Below are 18,414 nucleotides of genomic sequence, written 5' to 3' on the forward strand. Positions count from 1 at the left end.
AGTTAGTAGGGCTTGATTATAACCACACTGTGGTGGTACCAGCATTGTTCTTTGGGAATTGTAAATAACTGCACCAGAGTTTAAGCTCTCTTTAGCCATCTCTATAGTATACATGAAGAAATCCAACAAAGCTGAACAAAGTTTTACTTCTAAAGGTCACGTCAAAAACCTTCTCTGCTGTTACAGAACAGATGAACAGTTATAGCAGATAATTAGGCTGACTTGCCAAACATTTCAATAAAGAAAATGAAATCATTAAAACATACTGATACAAAAATATGTTTTGTCCCAATCATTAAAGGCTCTAGCCATCTTAAAAGGAGGATTTTTAACGGCTGAACTGTTGGACCAAGAGCCAGAACTCTGGACACCTTTGGGATTTTAGACTATCTTGCAATGTGTGTGATAATTAAGCAAAGGGTCTTACCTCTAAGTTCAACATGGTTGTTTAATCATTCTGATCAGAGAGGCTCAGTTAGCATTTTTAAATTCTTACACAGCTCTAGAAATGTTTACTTTCTACAGGAAAGTCTGCCTAGATGGTGTGACTGAAGATCATTCTAACTTAAAACATAAACAAACATGCTGTGAGCATCCTGAGCTGAAGGTGCCAATAGACAGATATGCTTTTTACAGTAAAAAAATCTTAACTATTGACTCTTATTTTTAAACTAACCCTTCAAATTCCTTCAATTCATGGTCCATTACATCTCTGCAAACTGTGAAATGCTACCAGATCTTTATATACTTTCTATAGGTTGAAATGAGGAATGAAGTTGTAAAGAGATAATAAATTAAATCCCCTTTCTAGTTGAAGTTAAAGCTTGTTCTGAAGACTTGTTCTAAGATCTTTAAATGCTGGAGATACTGCAGTGCCTATTCACTTATTCTACTAAATGCATAGATTTCCAGTTTTGAATCTCTCTCCATTACTGAAAAATGTTCCAAATATTTTTATGAAAAACAACAGAAAATAAGAAACTAAATTTGCAAAGAGGATCTGGGTTTGCAAAACCTGTGTTTTGATCTCCTTTTGATGTGACAACTTTTGTAAGACTTGTTATTTATCATATAAATTTTAGACGCAGAAGCCGTTTTTTTTATTCTGTCTGTATAAGTGAGTAAATGTGGAACTTGGCAGATCCTAGAGATTCATGTCCAAGCAAGGACAAATTCCAAACTTCTTGTTATTGCTCAAATGTTCTTCATTATGGAAAAAATAACTTAAACACGGAAATGCAGTGGTGTAAGCAAAGTGGAGACTTGGGAAAGTCTGTGACGAAGATCTCCTGTCACATTGCACTTACCTTTATGAGTCAGTGTGAGATGGGCTGTTTCAAGATCTTCCTTATGTTATTTGTTAGGATTCCTTACATAATGTGTAATTCACAAATTACATGTTGTTTTCAAGTCTTTGCCAAAATTAAAAGTTTACAAGATGTTAAAAAAAACAGAGCAACATTAAATCTTGAGCCCTTTAGAGTTTTCTCCATTGTGATGGTGTTAACTGGAGCAGGTTTTGTTTATCAATTTTAGCACTGTTTGCATAACTATCTTACTATGCTTTAATGAATAAAAATTTGGGATAAAAGTATTTTTCATTATAGGAAGTTCATAATAAGGTATCACCATTCAGCCTCCCCTGCCTTTTCATTTTAACTTACTTATCAAACAAAAATGGACACAATTGAATAAGAATTGAGATATATGGTGCATGTGTTGGTGAAGTAGCCAATGAGAAGAATATTTTCCTATAAGTAAATAGCATTCCAGTCCCTTGATAATTTCTCGTTGTTTGTTGGGGTTTTTTTAATTAAAAACCTACATTGTTTACATGGCTATGCTTAAGACAGATTTGCATGTAAAGTCTGAGATGCAAGGTATTATCTTTTTAAAATATTGCTCTAATTAGTGGACAATTAGAATGAAAAAGATAAAAATAATTTATAAACTCTCAGGCGACTTGGTCCCAGAAAGTAATCAGAAAAATAAGAAGCTTATTCGGGTAGAAGCCTGAGAAAATACAGCAGTTATCATGAATATTACTGAGAAGGAATATTCACAGAGATTCATGCCCTGGACACCTATAGTGGGGTACAAAAAACAGTGCTTTTCAAAAAGGGTGGAAGTGGGGTTTAGCAATGCTCATGTTTCATTCCCACCTATCTGTGCTGCTTTACCCCCAGCTCCTTGGCAAGGCTCCCCTCATGTCTAGCAGGAAAAGGAGCTCCCAACACATCAAAAGCCTAATTCGAATTTCTCCCTGTGTGCATTGGTACAGAGAAGGCAATTCAGAGCTGGTAATTAAGTTCTTAGTTTTACAAACATTCACACAATGGAACTTTTAATTGCCAAGGACAATTTGAGAGCTTTAATTAACAGTCAAAGGATGACAAGAGCCACGACACATGGCTTGTATTATTTCACAACGAGAATGAATTATTTCACGTCTTGAAAATTACTTCAGCTGACGTTTGGGAAAGTTAAAAAAAATAAAATCCTCGGGCTTTCTTCCAAAATGTAACATCATACACGTGGTGTATGGCCAGCAAAACACTCAGGACAGCCCTCAGTCACTCAGTTGTGCCTCAGGATGCATCTTTGAATTCTCTCAGTAACCTCTGTACTGCTGTTTGTCAACGGTTTCTGAATTTGAAACTTTGCCTGGATTGCCAGGAAAGACAAAGAGTAGGTATGCCTGTCTTTTTAAATGTATTATCTTTACTTAAATAATTTCTATATTTTACCTTGAAAAATAATCTTTTGTGCTCTCGGTTCTGGTCTGTGCAGTCTAGTAAGACTTTTCCTTTCTTTTTCACCACAAAAGTAATTCTGAAGGTCAGTATTAGTTTATGTGTAAAGCCATGTTCCATTTTACCTAATTGCTTTAACTGGCTAATGAGTATTAATAGTAAAAAGGGTGATAAATGCACTGTGCATGGAAATTCATCAGAAATCAGTTCAAAGTAAGAAAAATATGTCATTATTTGTATAAAAGATGACTGGAATATGTTAAAGACAGAAACTGAAAACCATCCATGTGGTTAATTTTCCATTAGCACTAACTACTTTAAAATACTTACAGAAATTACAGAAAATAAAGCACATTTTCTGTCAAGAGAACATTAGGAACTCTAAATTAATAAAAGGCTTGTGGCTTGTGGTAGTGCTCAGACACTGATTAGTAGACTCTGAAGAAATTTTTGCCATGAAAAACTCTACAGAATCCTCAGGTACTATTGCTAGCTGAACAAGAATTTGGGTTTAGCTGTGAACAAAATCTAAGTTGCAATGAAAAATAAAACTTCCAGGTGTTTTTAGCTGAGCCCATCATGAATGAATTTGTGGCTCCAGCTGAGAGATCGTGTCTGAAGTGTGCAGAGTGGCTGGCATAAGCTGATAGCAAGAAGCCCTCAGGAAAAGGACAATAAGCATTTATTTTTATTCTATATTTAGCAAAATAAATAATTCTGATTATTTTTAACTGTTATTTTTCTTCCACATTATTTTTGAAATATAAAGTTACAGATTTTCTGCCATTGCTCTCTCATGCCTTAGCCAGCCTCCCGCTAGAACAGCATTAGATTTCTGCTGTCTCACAAAGAGCCTCTCTGATGCTAATCAGCCATTTATTTGCTATATTTCACCTGTAGTTTTAGATCCTCTCAAGTTCTCTTTGTTTGTGTGAGAGGTGTGTGAACTAGGTAACATTCACACTGTTGTGAGGGAAATCCAGGGAGCTGTGCTCACCTGAGCTGTAGCTCAGTTCCCCATCAAGGCTGCCAGCTTGAGTTAGTTTATGGATTCAGACACAAGTTTTCTGCTCACCTAATTCTGCAGCAAAGAAAAATGTTCTGTACATTGCTACCAGATAGCCTGATGTGGAATATTAATACTTAACTCATTCCTAGAGGCATCCCAAAATAAGTACTGCAAGGGGCTCATATACAGAAATCACTGAGGCTCTACATGTATGTAAAAGAGATGAAAGATGGTCCTAAATTCCCTCTCCAGAAATTCCATCATTAGGTGTTTACTAGGTGTAAAATACAGAAACTGAAAGGGAAGAGTTAAATAGCTACAACAGAAAGTCCACATTTAGAATGACAGATTGCAAAATATTCATTTTTTTAAAATAGATTCTTTTCTGTGATTGACATGCTCCACTTGCATATGAAATGCTGAAATGTCAGATGGCAGAACAGGCTCAACAATAACTTACCTACCATAATGTTCTGAGAGCAAATGCCTGTAAAAGCCAGGATCCAGGCACAAGAAGAATGAAGTAGGGGCAGCATGGCATGGCAGCACAAGAAGAATGAAGCAGGGGGCAGCTCTGACAGTGGATCTCTGACAGAAACTCCAGTGGATTTTCATGGGAGGATAAGGTTTTACCCTTGTTCTTACTCCTGCACAATCTCACATGCAGCTACCAGAAAAAAATAAAGGTATTGCCAATGCCATGATGAACTAAACACTTTGGAGCCTGAGACAGACAAACTCAAATGAAATTTTTGAGCTGGAGAAGAGGGCTGTAAATTTAGAGCTGCAGAGATCTTTCCTCCAGACATGATTTTTAGTGTAATATTTTGGAGAAGTCTGTGTTTTATTATTCCAACCAGTGATATTTGAAGGCAATAAGCTGTCTAATCTAACAGCAATTTTGAACCCAAAGTTCAGGGTGGGAGGAACTGAGAAGGAACAAAAGAATGCAGAGTTCAGGCAGCAAGTGGCACATACAGGGAGTGAGCAGCTTTCCCAATTCAGGGAAACAGGCATTCTCCTGCTTCCTGCTGAAGAATATAATAATATAATAATGTATATATAATATAGTATATAATATGGTAACATAATAACAGTAACATGGTAAATAAGAGTAAGAGAAAGGGCAGGGAAGGATGCAAAGCTGGCTTTGTGTCACCAGCATGACCCCCACTACTCTCAGGGAGATGGAATTCTCCCATATCTGTGTCTGTCATCAGTCTGGAGGAGATGTACAGAAATATTTACACTAATTTGTCACTTTCCTTCCTCTGTGCCACTTCAAACAATACAAGCGAGGAGAAGAAACTTCATGGGATGTAGAGGAAGTTCTATCCTTGCTGGGAACATTCCCACTGCTGCACATATCAAGTATGGATTGATCTAGCCTGTAATAATCAGTAAGGACTAATAAAGAATTTGTAGCAGTAAAATGTTTGTTACATCACTCATGGGAGGCAACTTTTGCTCTTTTATGCTTCTTTTTTGCAGTTATTTTCTCTCCATTTGAAGACATCTCCTGTTCACTTTGGAATTTTTTAAAAAATGACTGAAACTCCTCTACTGAATATTCCCTCCTCAAACCAGAGTGAAAACCAGAGCAACTCAACTGTTTGCCCAGACTTGGATGACTGGTGGGACATTGTGTACTATGTAGGGCCCAAGTACATCAACACTGTCTGCGTTATTGGTATGCTTGGAAATGTGTTTGTTCTCTTCACTTATTCGCTGCACAAGGGCCCCCTGAAGAAAGCCGAAATCTACCTTATGAACCTGGCTGTTGCTGACCTTATCTTCCTCATGTGCCTCCCCTTCTGGGCAGAGAACATCAGCAATGAGTTCAACTGGCCCTTTGGCCGTTTCCTGTGCCGCAGCATCAGCGCCTCCATCACCCTGAACATGTACACCAGCATCTACCTGCTCGTGGCCGTCAGCGTGGATCGCCACCTCACTTTTGTCCACACCTTGGACCGCAGAGAGATGTGGAGCAAATCCATGACCAAAGGGATCTGCTTGCTCATCTGGTTCTTTTGCATCCTTCTCAGCATCCCAGCTTTTGTGTTCCGGACTGTGAAAGACTTTCCCCAGTGGAATATTTCAGCCTGCACTTTGGACTTCCCCAGCCCAGCTATTTCGTGGGAAATAGCTGAAAACCTGGTAGGCAATGTGGTGGGGTTTCTGCTGCCATCCACAGCAATCATCTTCCTCAATTTCTCCACCATTAGGTCCCTACAAAAAACAGCAAAAGAACGAAGAGCGCTTGGAGCAAAGGGTTGCAAGAGGCACAAAGGCACAAAGGCAACCAGGCTGATCATCACTGTGGTACTGATGTTTCTTTTCTGCTGGACTCCTCATCATTTTTTTGTATTCCTTGATATTTTATACCATGCAGAAGTGATAAAAAGCTGCTTCTGGGGGGAACTGATCAACTTTGGGGAGCAGTTTTCTTATATGCTGGCTATGACCAACAGCTGCATTAACCCCGTGATTTATGTCTTTGTTGGGAAATACTTCAGGCAAAAGGCTTTAGAAGTTTTATCACAGTTTATTCCCTGTGGATTTCCTTTGAGATGGGTATCTTTCAAAGAAATGTCTTCAAATTTCAACATGTTTCCAGTCAAGAGTAGTTTAACATAATGGTTCTCAGTTCCTCTTCATTTTGATATTGTAACTTATTTTATGCCACTCAAATGGCATTAAAAATAAATATGAAACATTCTGATCTGGCCTTCACAGACCGAGCTAATTATCTATTAAAGTAAATCACTTGATTGATTGCTTTTTTTTCCCCTCAGGCTTACTTTTCTGGTTTTGTGTTATCTATCCAAATGCAGAATGTGTGATGCCAGAATTTTGTACCAAATGATCTAACCTGTCTTACCTGTTAACAGTGGCTTAAAAGAAAAACTTTTTGACAAAATACCAGAAATCTGGTTTCTTTGCAGAAAGCCATAAGCCAGCTGAATATTTTGTTGCATTATATCTGTGATGACAGCTACTATACCACCTATAACACTATTCATAAAATTACAACAGAGCAAACATGAGCTTAATCTTTGGTTTATAAATGCATTTAAGCAGGTATGGGATAACTTTGGTTACTTTGAACAATATTTTCACTGATTTGCATTTTCATTGTAAGATGTAGAGAATTTTTTCTATGCACTTTAATTATGTGCAGTGCATAACTATTCTACAAGAGGATGTAACACAAAGAAAGTGTACGTAAATTGTAAAAAAAGCAAGGTAACTCAGTAGCCTCCTCAAAACCTGACTTTTGCTGATCCAGTAAAGTATTACAAAATTGCTCATAAAGTACTGTAAAGAACCTTTTTATGTTTTAAATGTGAATATATCTATGAAGGTCATTGATACTGTATTATTTTGAGGCAAATCCTTAGATACATATTTATGGTTTTATGAATCAAAATTAATAAACTACTTAACATCTTTTGCTTCATAGTCTTGTTCTTTCTTATATTTCTTTTTATGTTTTCTCTCTTCCCCCTATTCCTTTGGGGAAGAGCAAATACATAGTTCTTTGCTTAAAAATCCTTGTTGCTGCCAGAACACAAACTCTTGTAATAAAAAAAACTTTTCCATCACAGTCACAATGGCAGAGTAGATGTAAAGAAACTGAGATCCAATGATGTGTGTGTACAGACATGGAAAAAGATAGTGCAGCCTCTTCAGCCAGAGGATGTTGGTGCAGAAGGGAGCACCCAGACACATCAATTGTATAACAATTCATTTAACTCCTCACTGTAAAGCCTGTTCAGTCCTGTACTCACTGTAACAGCACCTCGTTTTCTGGGGTTCTTTCTAGTGTTTCCATTTTGAATATGTAATTAATCTCTTATTTGATTATAGAAATCTGTCTATTTAACTTCATTGCAATAAGATTAGTGTTAATTTTCAATGGTTCTTTCAAACTTTTTGAATCTGAACAGTGGAAGCCTTTTGAAGACTTACAAGTCTATCTTCCTGCAATGAGGGTTCAAGAATTAAGGGTGGATTAAAGGATCAGGGAGGAAGAATCTGTCATAGGTTTACTCCTTCCACTGCTTCTGTGACAGATGTTTTTAAAATAAATATCAGGCTTAAACACCAGCAATAACAACAGCATGTGAAGTCCCCTGACTCATCTGAAATCAAATTCCTAATTCCCATCTACTGTAAACTGTTGAACACTGCATCTATTTAATAGCTGAATCTTTAATTCAAAAAACTTCCAAGCAGAGATATTTTCTGGGGAAAGGGAAGGGTGAAATAATGAAAAAGGTCCAGAAAAAGAAGTTCCATTTTATCACTACAGATGAGGACCTTTAAAGGGAAAAATATTTTGTCTCATCTAACTAACACTTGCCCATGTTACTCAATGTACAAATAAAGGGAAAAAACACTTTTTGAGTGTGGTGGCATATTCGGGCTATGACATAATAGTTTGAAAATGAGTATGAAATCTGAATTTAATGGAAAACCTCCTGTTTCAATCCATGAGCAAGTGACAAGGGTTTTCATGAAAGCACTGCTTCTTTGACATATGCTCAACTGTCAGGAAAAACATCTGTAGTTTAAATACTGCTTTAAACCACTTAACAGAGTCTTGCAAATTAATAGATTTACTCTCCAGCATGAATGTCTGTAAATGCATTCATTTCTGACTGTGTGTTAGGGTCTGGTGCTCGTTAGTGGCCACTTTTTGCTGAGGTGCTGCTCTGCACTCAGCTCCCTGAGCTGTGCCCAGGATGGCTCTGGTGACAGCCACGGTGATGCCCCTGGGCTGGCAGGTGGCCAGGGTACTGCTGCTGTGTCTGTGCTGCTGAGCTGGACAGGCTGGCACCAGTGGGACCTTGAGCTGAAGGGATGGGGGTGAGGCTGTGTCAGAGCAGAGATTCACCTGCAGCCCTCAGAGGACCTGGGCTGGAGCGGGTGGATGCTGAAGGAGAATGTGGTGTGACCCTGTGAGAAGCCTCTGCTGGAGCAGGTGTATGGCAGGACCTGTGACCTCATGGGGGACCCACACTGGAGCAGGTCATGAAAAACAGCAGCCCTTGGGAAGGGCCCACAGTGGAGAAGTTCAAAGAAGGCTCTGCTGGAGCAGGGAAAGCAGATATTCTCTTCCAGCCCATGGAGGAGGAGGATGATACAGACTTGTCACTGTTGAGTAAGAAATGACACAGACTCACCAGAAGGCTGATTGGCATAATGCACCATTTATTTCAGAAGGCTCCTTTCTATAAGTTGTTCCAATCCAGGTGGACTTGATTGGACATTTCACCTGATTGGCTAATTAACAAGACACCCTTCTTATAAACAACCTTTGAGAAAAACAAGAAAACAGAGAGTAGGAAAACACCTGCAGGTTGTTAATAATAATAATAATAATGATAATGATAATGATAATGATAATGATAATGATAATGATAATGATAATCATTGTTTACCTTTAACTCCCTAAAGTCTCTCAGGCTGTTTCTGGGAAAACTTACCTAGTTTTCTCACTCTGTGACCAGGCTGTCACATCCACACAGACTATATTAATGATGGACTTCAGGGGAACTCCTTGTTGCAACCAGGCTGGGGACAAGAGAAGGAGTCCCTTGCAATGTTAAACCAGATAACCTGCTCCAAAAAGGGCCAGGGGGTGGAGATTGTAGTGGATGTGCCTTTAAATTGCTGTGAGCTGTGATTTGAGTTGCATGTTACAGGAATTAGTGCAGCAGAGACCCATATCAGTGGAGTCATCTTCCTGGGAAGAGAGCTGTTTGTCACCCCTGTCAATTTTACCACATCAAGTAAAAATGTTGAATCTTGGATGGAAAAAAGCACTTTGCTCACAGGTCAGATGTACTGCAGCTTTCAGCAGTGAAATCCTCACGGGGATGCTGACACCTCTGCAGCTGCCTGTGACAGAGTTTCACAGACCTGGTCACAGAGCAACAGGACCAACTTCACTGCCCATGGGTCAAGGGTGGAGGGTGCCAGAGAACTGCTCCTTGTCCCTGTGAGCTCTTGATGCACTTCCAGCAACAGGACAGGAACAAGGGACAAAAGCTGCAATGAGGTGGCAGGACCAAAATCATACTGGGGAAATGGGTGGAGTTCAATGGAGAACAGAGAAATATCTGATTGGAGCCTGGGAGTCAAGGAACAGAGGAAAAGGCTGAGATGAGAGAAGAAATAACCCACCAGTGCCTCTGTCAGCATCTTCCCAATGCCAGAGTGTGGGGACGAGCAGGGAGGTCACAGTGACCAAAAGAAGACATTGAGGGAGCAGGAGACAGGGACTGGCTGGGCCAGGGGACAACAATGTGCATGAGAAAGGGAAATTACTTTGACAAGGAACTGGGACAGAGTTGGGACCTGATGGCCAGAGAAAATTATGAAAAAAGGGAAGAAGTAGAAATCTCAGGATGGGACTTGGAATATTGCATTCCCTAAAAAGAACCCTGCCAGGACTGAAAACACTAAAAGAAATTAAAGAAATTTCAGTTTAGCAAATCAAACATCCAAGGCCAGGAAATATTTGACCTTAGACTGCCCCTGTAATTTCAGTGTGGTCTCCTTCAGGGTATGAGTTATAATATGGTCTTATGGTCTTATGACTAAACTTTGAATTTCCAACATTGCAACTTCTCCACTTCTGATTTAGCCTTGTGTCACCCTGCCTTATATAGGAGAGGAACACACTTACATAAACCAAACAATATCCTCAAGAAATTAAATCATCCGTCCTACATAATAAATAAAATCAATGGTATTGATAACACACATGCTGCCTTGAATTTTACACTGAGAAATCTTTGAGACAATATATAATTAAACTGAAAAATTTATTTCAGTAAGGTTTTCTAGAAGGAAATTAATCTAATAATCATGTTTGATCACAACTGAAAAGATTAGAAGACATTGTGAAATAAGAGAAGACAGGAATAATATTGTCATCAGCAAAAATGCAGGAAGAAACATCCCCCTTTCCATGGAGCACAGTAGGACTCCTGACCAAGAGCAGACACCCCTTTTGGTCACTGGAAAGGATTTGTCAAAACACCTTCATCACAGAAGAGCAGGGCAGGACTTTGGGTCCATCAGGAGGACAGATGAAGAGAAAAACTGGGGTTTCAAAAGAAATCCTCCTCTGGCAGCTCAAAGAACAGATGGAAATACACATCCTGAGACTGGACCATGCAAGAGCAGTTTGGCTTGTGTTTGTTTTTTCTTTTCCATGAGGGAATTTGAAACTCTCATGCAAAACAAATCCATGTGATTTAGACAGTTTATTTTATTATCTTAGCTGTTTTTTCCTTTGAGTTTTCAGTAGTTGCTGTTTATTGCCAAGACTTCTATCTCATACATGACTCAGAGTAAAATCCTGGGTATCTTTCCCAGCCTACTGGGCTAGATGAGGAACCTGCCCCCTCTTTCCTCAGCCCAAACCACAGGAAGCCCTTGCAACTTGTATGTTTATCCCTGGTGAGGAATGGCCATGAGCCCATTTGGTCACAATTGCCATGTCCTACCTGAATTTTCCAGAGGACACTGTACCACAAACACCCATCATGGTGAGTGAGAGAAAATATTAGCAAGGCCCATTCTTGAGTTTCAGCTTGGTTAGAAAGCATGGCTTGAACACACCCATCTCCCTCTCAGGCTCAGTCCATGGGCAGCCATGCATCTCTCCTGATTTTGGCTGGGCTGGAGTTAGTTTTCTTCTTAGCAGCTGGCACAGCACTGTGCTTAGCTTTAAGAATAGAATTTATATCAAATTGATTTCAGCCAGGGGACTGGGCTGGGCATTGGTCAATGACTTGTGGGAATTTATTGTGCGTAATTTGTTTTTCCTGGGGTTCATTTCTCTCTCTCTCCCCTTTTCAATACTGTTATTATTGTTTTTACTATTATAATTTGTATTATTATATTTTACTTTACTTCATTTATCACCATTATTATCTCAACCCATGAGTTTTATCTTTTCTTTTCTGATTCTCCTCCCCCTCACACTGTCAGTAGGGTGTCTAGTTGCCTGCTGGAACCAAAAATACCTTATGTGAATAGAAAGGGGGAAGAAGCCTGCTTTAGCAGTGCTCCTCAACTTCTGGCAGAAGAACTCTGTCCACACAACCTACTTTGGCCATGCTGCTGCCACAAACTCAATGAGTTCCTTGTGCTATCCAGCACTGCTCATGGAGAGTTATTGAATGACATGGCACAGTATAAAGAATCATTAATTCAAAACTTCCTGGTTTTATGCATATGTGTGCCTGGTTGCAGTGTGTTCTACAGGAAAAACATTAGGAAGAAAACATGAAACAACTGCTCTAGAAAACCCTCTGCTGCCATCTTAATCTTGTGCACTTCTGGTTTGTTCCAGCAAAATCTTTGCTAATGATATTTTCTTTCAGGAGTGAGGCTTATTTTCCATTATTGCTCCAATATACAGCTACAGCTGGAAAAGATGCTCTCCTCTGGGAAGTAATTCACACATAGAAAAGTTCACATTTGGCTTTCAGCTCCTGCACAGAAAATCTCCAGGCACGCACTAGAAATGAAACCAGCCACCACCATTTCCCACAGGAAGAGCTGGAGTAAATCTCACATCCATCACACAAGACTAACTCAATACATAAACTGCAAGGTCCAAATCCTGAAAAACTTTTCAAATTGCCCCATTTTTGGTGTATGGGTCAATGTATGTGCTGTGTAGCTCTGGAGTATCATGGAGTGAGAAATGCTCTTCAGCACAGGAAGGAGGATAAGTAGAAATAATTAATGCTCCAAGCATTCCTTACCTGAGTGACTGAACTGTGCTGTGAATAGCAGGTTAGAGGCCAAAACCTCACTTAATGTCCATCACAGGAGTAGAAAGCTGTACATTTTTGTAGCAGACAAAGGGCTATTCCTGCCCAGAGACAGTGGCCCTGAGTGTTGATCGTTATGTCATAATGAAGTTACCATAATTTTTTCAGAGACAAAGAAATTCATCTTATAGTTAGCGTAATTAACAATATTCTCTGTTGGTCTATTCTTTTTTCTGCTATGCTTTTTAGTTATTAAGCTTCTAATAAAAATTTTTTCATGTGACAAAACTGCTGGTGCACACTGTAGAAGTTATTGGGGTGATGAGGATTTGCCCAGGACAAATCAGAACAAGAAAGTTCAGCTTCCAATGATAAAGTGAGACACTTGGTAAGATACTATACTTAACAAATTAAAAAGCAGCTAGGACATTTTCAAAAAAACATGAAAATTTAAAGGTGAGGCTGCCTATTCTGCAAAACTTTAGTCAGTCTCTTATGAATCAGAGGAAGCACTGAGCCCCTGAGCAAGGCCTCTTGCCAGCAGTGCTCAACTCTTATCTGCTGGTTGCATGCCAGCTCCCCAGCAGGGATGCCAGTAATTCATAAGGCAAATCACCCACAGCCAGAACATTGAATGTCTCTGACGTGGCAAGTGATGGTCAGAGAGTGGATGATGGTACATCTGATGGGGCTTAACACCCTACAGATATCCTTCTAAGGCAGACATTTATTGCAGATAAATAGTGATCTACTAAAATAGCCAAAATTTCTTGTAAGAAGGTGTTATGAGGTCAGGCACAGTTTGTCTCCTTCCTTGCCTCAGACTTTTGGATGTGAAGGGCCACAAAGCAGCATTGAGTTAGCTAAATAAGTTTAAAGCTGTCCAAAAACTCTTCCCATGGTGTGGGAGAAAGAAAAGAGATGCTCTGATAAACCATCACTATCAGGATATCATGGAAATGTTGTCATTGCCCAGTTAAGAGAACAGAATGATGGCAGAGATGAATGCAGGTATATGGAACATGAGGAACTTTCCATTTCTCAATGGTATTAGAATTCCTACAGCCAGCCCTGGTATGGTCTTCATCATCATAAAGGAGGAAGGGAAACACATTCAAGCTATTGGGAAAATACTTGGCAGAAGCCAGTTCCAGAAAAGAGAAAGTGTTATTTTTCTAAAAGAGCTCCCAGGTGTGCAGAATACTGAGACTTCACACATCCTGAACTTCAAGGCAAGTCCTTGTTAAATTGTCATGGTAGATCAAGAGGAACATTCAGGTGCTCAGTGATGCATTAAAGACACACTTTCCTTCACACATGGCCCTGTTCAGACCAAGACTTGTTATATTTCTTAGGCCAATACACACACTTGGTAGCCCAGGGAGGAAAGACAGTGGTCTATCTACCAGTTGTACATCCAAGTTGTATCTAAGTTCCCTAAAACCACAGTGCCAGCTCTGGTGCCAGCTATACCTACTCAGCTCTTTGGCTTTCTGCAGCAGCTGTGTGAGCACTTCTCAGCTGCCCTTGAGGGTTGGCTTTCAGCAGCAGGATTGTGGTCAAAAGCATTCCAAGGGGTAAGGCACAAGGGGGACTTCTGAAAGACAGTTTCACCTCTTCCCCCCTTCTATAGCTTTTTTAAATCAGCAGATGGGTAGATGGGGTAGATTGCAGCCTTGTGGGCTGCTCTAAGGTGTGCACACCTGGGTTTGCTCCTAAATGTGTCAGTAATCACTCCAGAGGTGAGCCCTAGACCAAACAGTGTAGCCAAAGGGGCACTGCTGTTTGGGGCTGCTGTGATCTGCCCTACACATAGCAGGATCACTGCCACCACCATGGGTCAGGTAACCACCAATATAATCTCCACATTTCACAGATGCCTTGATCTCTTGTGACACCTCAAAATAAAATAGGTATATGATCACAGAATCATACAATGGGCTGAGTTGGAAGGGACCCATCAGGACCATGGAGTTCTGCTCTGACTTGTGCAGGACACCCCAAGAACAACATTGCATTGTCAGTTGTCAGAAACTATGACAACAGAGATTACCAAGTGCTTCATCAGGACAATAAAAGTTATTCCACCAATTGTCTGTGAGTATATGGCACTTACTTTAAATGCAGAACACTTGCCCAAAATTTTCCCACAATACCTGTCTTGCTGGTGGCTGTCAGAGGTGGCTGCATCACTGTTGTTTTCCTACCTATGTTCTAGGTAAAGGTATAGGTTTGTATTTGCAAGTAAGATATTATCTATAAAAGAAGTATTCATATGTTTTACTGAGTGATAACTATTTACTTGGAACAGCAGGAATGAAATGAGCTTTGTTAGGATTATTCATATTCCATCTTTCATCCTCTGCCAAAAATCAAACATCCTGCAATGTTGTCCAAAGCAACAGAAGTCCTCTAAATAGCATTTGGTGTCCCTGAGAAACTGCACAAAACACCACTGATGGATCACATTAAAAGGAGTAGTCCATGGAGAAAACATGCAAAGCGAGGGCACAGCTTCAGCAGAGTAAAATTAGATGTGTGATCTGTGTGATGTTAGACATGCATTGTTCTTCCTGCCCCTGCTCTGCTTCACTTCCAGGCATTCTACACAACCCATCCTGTTTATTCAGATGAGGTGTGAAGGGTCTGGAAAAGTTATTTTGGGATACTGTTCCAGACTTTTGGAATACTGATACAACTCCCTCAGGCACTGGATTCTTTGACTGCTTTTTTGTCAAATTCTGACTACCCAGACTAATATTAGTGGAATTATCCTGTGTCCTGATTTTAGTGAAACCCTTCCCTTTTCAGTTCAGTATGTTGTTTTCTGATGCACTGGGCAATGTCACATCCACTTGTGTTGTGGGAGGCTTGTCTGCAGACCCTGGTCACCAGTGGAAATCAGTAGATAATGGCAGATGGTGTCTCCAGCAGGGCCCCACAGCCTCTCTCCATGAACCAGCTGTGTCCAGAACAGGCTGGCCCAGAGTAGGAAAGCCCCTGCAACTCAGGGACAGAGTAAGGGACTACTCTGAGGGCAGAGAACTGGGAGACAGGAGCCAGCAGCACGAGACACATGTGATGGACTAGTCAAGCCATCTTCCTTTTAGGAATCACCAGCAGTATCTTCCTAGATAGCCAAGATAATTTTTTTTTTCACACATGCTAACAGGGAAATCCTTTTGTTTGTCCAAGGCTGTTGCTATATGAAGTGGTGTTTTCTGCACACCTTTCAGGAGCAAACAAGACAGCAAGAATTCAGTTCTCTGAACTGAGACACACACAGTTCTGTGAACATTCTCCTGAGGTAGGAGGAGAAAGACTGAACAGCCCTGATGCTATTAGCTCAAATTAGAGTAATGAATATTAGTGCTAAACTCATTGCAAGGACAGCAAGACAGTTCATTGTTTGGAAAAAAATGTGTGTGTCATGGAAGGGAAAGTTAAATGTCTCAAAACTTGACTGTGAGAGCTGGGGTGTTGGGGGAAGGCAAATGGGCTACAATGCACCTGATATTGGGTTTACACCTGTGTTTCCTTGTTGAAAGAAGCTAAAGAATAAACAGCAAGAGCCAGAAAACTAGAGGACTTGTCTCTTCTTGTCAGTCTAGGCCCTGAGAGTGACATCAGGAAATAGAGGTGTGACAATAATTATTTAGTCATGTGAACAGAGATTGTCTCACAGCACCAGAAGGTAACTGAAGGTAGGGCAGACAGTGGGGGCTCTTGCATTTGGTTGCTTTCTGCCATTTGTCTTGTCAGTGTTATTTGCATTATTTTGCTGTGAATAGTTTCTGTATTTTTGTATACATATGGAACTAGGACTAAAATACCTTTTAGTATTTAATAATCCATTTCTACTTCTACAGGAAAATGGGGAGAAGCTACAGCGCTCTGTAAGGCAAATATTTTCTAATTCATGAGGTCTAAAACCAATCAATTTACCATTTGCAATATTCTAGGGCATTAGCTCTTCCTCCCTCCACATATGCACTACAATAAATACTCTACATTTCCCTTTCAGCAAATTTGTTTTTAGGGTCTGCTAACATAACTGACTGTAATTACTGTCTGACACTGAGTTATATGAAGATAGATGGGTTTGATTAGAAGTGGTGAACCATTTCTAGACAAGCATTTTGTTTGAAAAATACAGCCACTTTTCCCCTTACCAAATATCTAGAGAATAAACGTGCTTTGTGTGTTTCAAATGCTCATTGTTTGGAATTATGCAGTAGATGGCACATATTGCAGCACACTGAAGAATGATTCACTCTTTAATCTTGCTGCTGCAGTTTTACATGCTGATTTTCAGTGTGGACAGCCACCCAAAGCACCCCCTTGTCTTCTCTTCCATCAGCCAGGATACTTTCAGAACTACTGAGCAGAGCACCCTTGAAGGAGCCCCCTTCCACAGGAATAGTCAAGTCACTTTGTTCAGATTGGCATGTGACAGAGATGTTGGGGAAGTGGGGGGAGGAACATGTGACTATGGGAAAGAAGAAAGGAGCTAATCCAGCAAAGCAAAAGAATTCTTTTGCTTTGCTGGATTAGTAGTAGCCCCTAAAACTGCTCTGCCTCTGTGGTTCAGCTGGACACTCCTGCTGGAACCTATCTGGGTTTCCAACCCAACCTCTTAGATGCAATTTCCATGTCTCCACTCAGTCTACATACTTGGAAATTCATTCAGAGTTTTAGTCTGGTTTTTGCAGCAGCACTTACCGAGCTGGAGGAGACCTTCCCAACAGAGCAGCATAAACAGTGGCAAGCTGCACACACAGTGCTGTGTCCTCAGGGACCTTCACCAGCAGCTGTTAGCCTGAGCTATTGAAATATTGACAGGTATTAGGGGCTTTTGGTGAAATGCATCTCCTCAGTCTCAAGGAAATGCCATGTTGCACATTCTGCTTGCTGCCCTATGCAGCTTACTGTGCTGCCTGCCAAGTGTGGCTCTGAAAGACTAAAGATATTTACAGTGCTTCATCCACATTTGAACACTATATTTTCATTGTAATCTCATCTAGAATTCAGACCACCCCATGAGATGGCCTTCTCAGAGGGAAAAAAAATCCTCCTAGTGAATATGATTGGTAAAGCAATACAGAGCTTCATGAATGCCTGATTTCTCTCAACCTTTTAAAATTGCAGTTGTAACTTACACAAATTTACAACTGCAATTTATAACACATAGACAGAATTTCAAAAGCTATCACAGCAGGTCTCTTGTGTTGCAGCCTAGACCACTGCTGCAGAGCTCTGTGCAAGGAGCTTTGATCCATATCAATTTTTGCCCTATGTGAACTGACAAGCCAGAAAGCACTGAGGGAATGCTCTTACTGGAGGTGTCTGTGAGCTGTGATGTGCCTCTCACTCCTGCCCAGTGCTCCCAAGCACTGCCCAGCACAGCCTGTGTGACCAAATTAAAGGGTGCAGCCATGCTGACATGGCCTCCTTGTTCAATCCCAGTTCTTCTGCACACCCTCACATCAATCACAGAACACACAGGCTGTCACTGCAGCAGCTCTGACAGCTTGGATTAGGTGCTACCAGTATGACATGATAATACCACAGGACAAGCTAGCTCCCCAGCTATGTCTACACTGATGGAACCATGACCTATGGTTCACTGCCTATTTCAGCAGTGAAATCACCAACAGATTATATATGGAACATACCATCAGAGTTAATACACCTGGAAGAAAAATGAAGGGGAATTGCACTTAAACAGCAAAGTAGAGGGACCAGAAATGTGATTCAGGAGCAGTCAGATGGAGCTGGATCTCCCTGATCTATTCCAACCCTTCAATTTCTTTGCTCACCTTGATGGCCTGTGTTAGAGGAAAACACTGGA

The 18,414-nt window shown here is 40.5% G+C and overlaps 1 protein-coding gene across 3 annotated transcripts in view; it reads left to right on the forward strand.

The window, feature by feature from the left end:
- BDKRB1 (bradykinin receptor B1) overlaps positions 1 to 7,215 on the forward strand; it is a 31,869-nt gene extending 24,654 nt beyond the window's left edge. Inside the window, exons 1-2 of one of the 3 annotated variants that reach the window (XM_009102343.4) lie at positions 2,548 to 2,692; positions 5,254 to 7,215. In XM_009102343.4, coding sequence (XP_009100591.3) covers positions 5,308 to 6,399 — 1,092 coding nt within the window. In that variant the 5' untranslated portion in view covers positions 2,548 to 2,692; positions 5,254 to 5,307 and the 3' untranslated portion in view covers positions 6,400 to 7,215. Of the gene's footprint in view, positions 1 to 2,547; positions 2,693 to 5,253 lie in introns of those variants that run through there. The other 2 variants (XM_030239704.2, XM_030239705.2) reach the window with 2 other exon arrangements.
- The last annotated feature ends 11,199 nt before the right edge of the window (positions 7,216 to 18,414 follow it).

The sequence above is a fragment of the Serinus canaria genome, chromosome 5, assembly GCF_022539315.1.
Source record: "Serinus canaria isolate serCan28SL12 chromosome 5, serCan2020, whole genome shotgun sequence".
Taxonomy (NCBI): Eukaryota; Metazoa; Chordata; class Aves; order Passeriformes; family Fringillidae; genus Serinus; species Serinus canaria.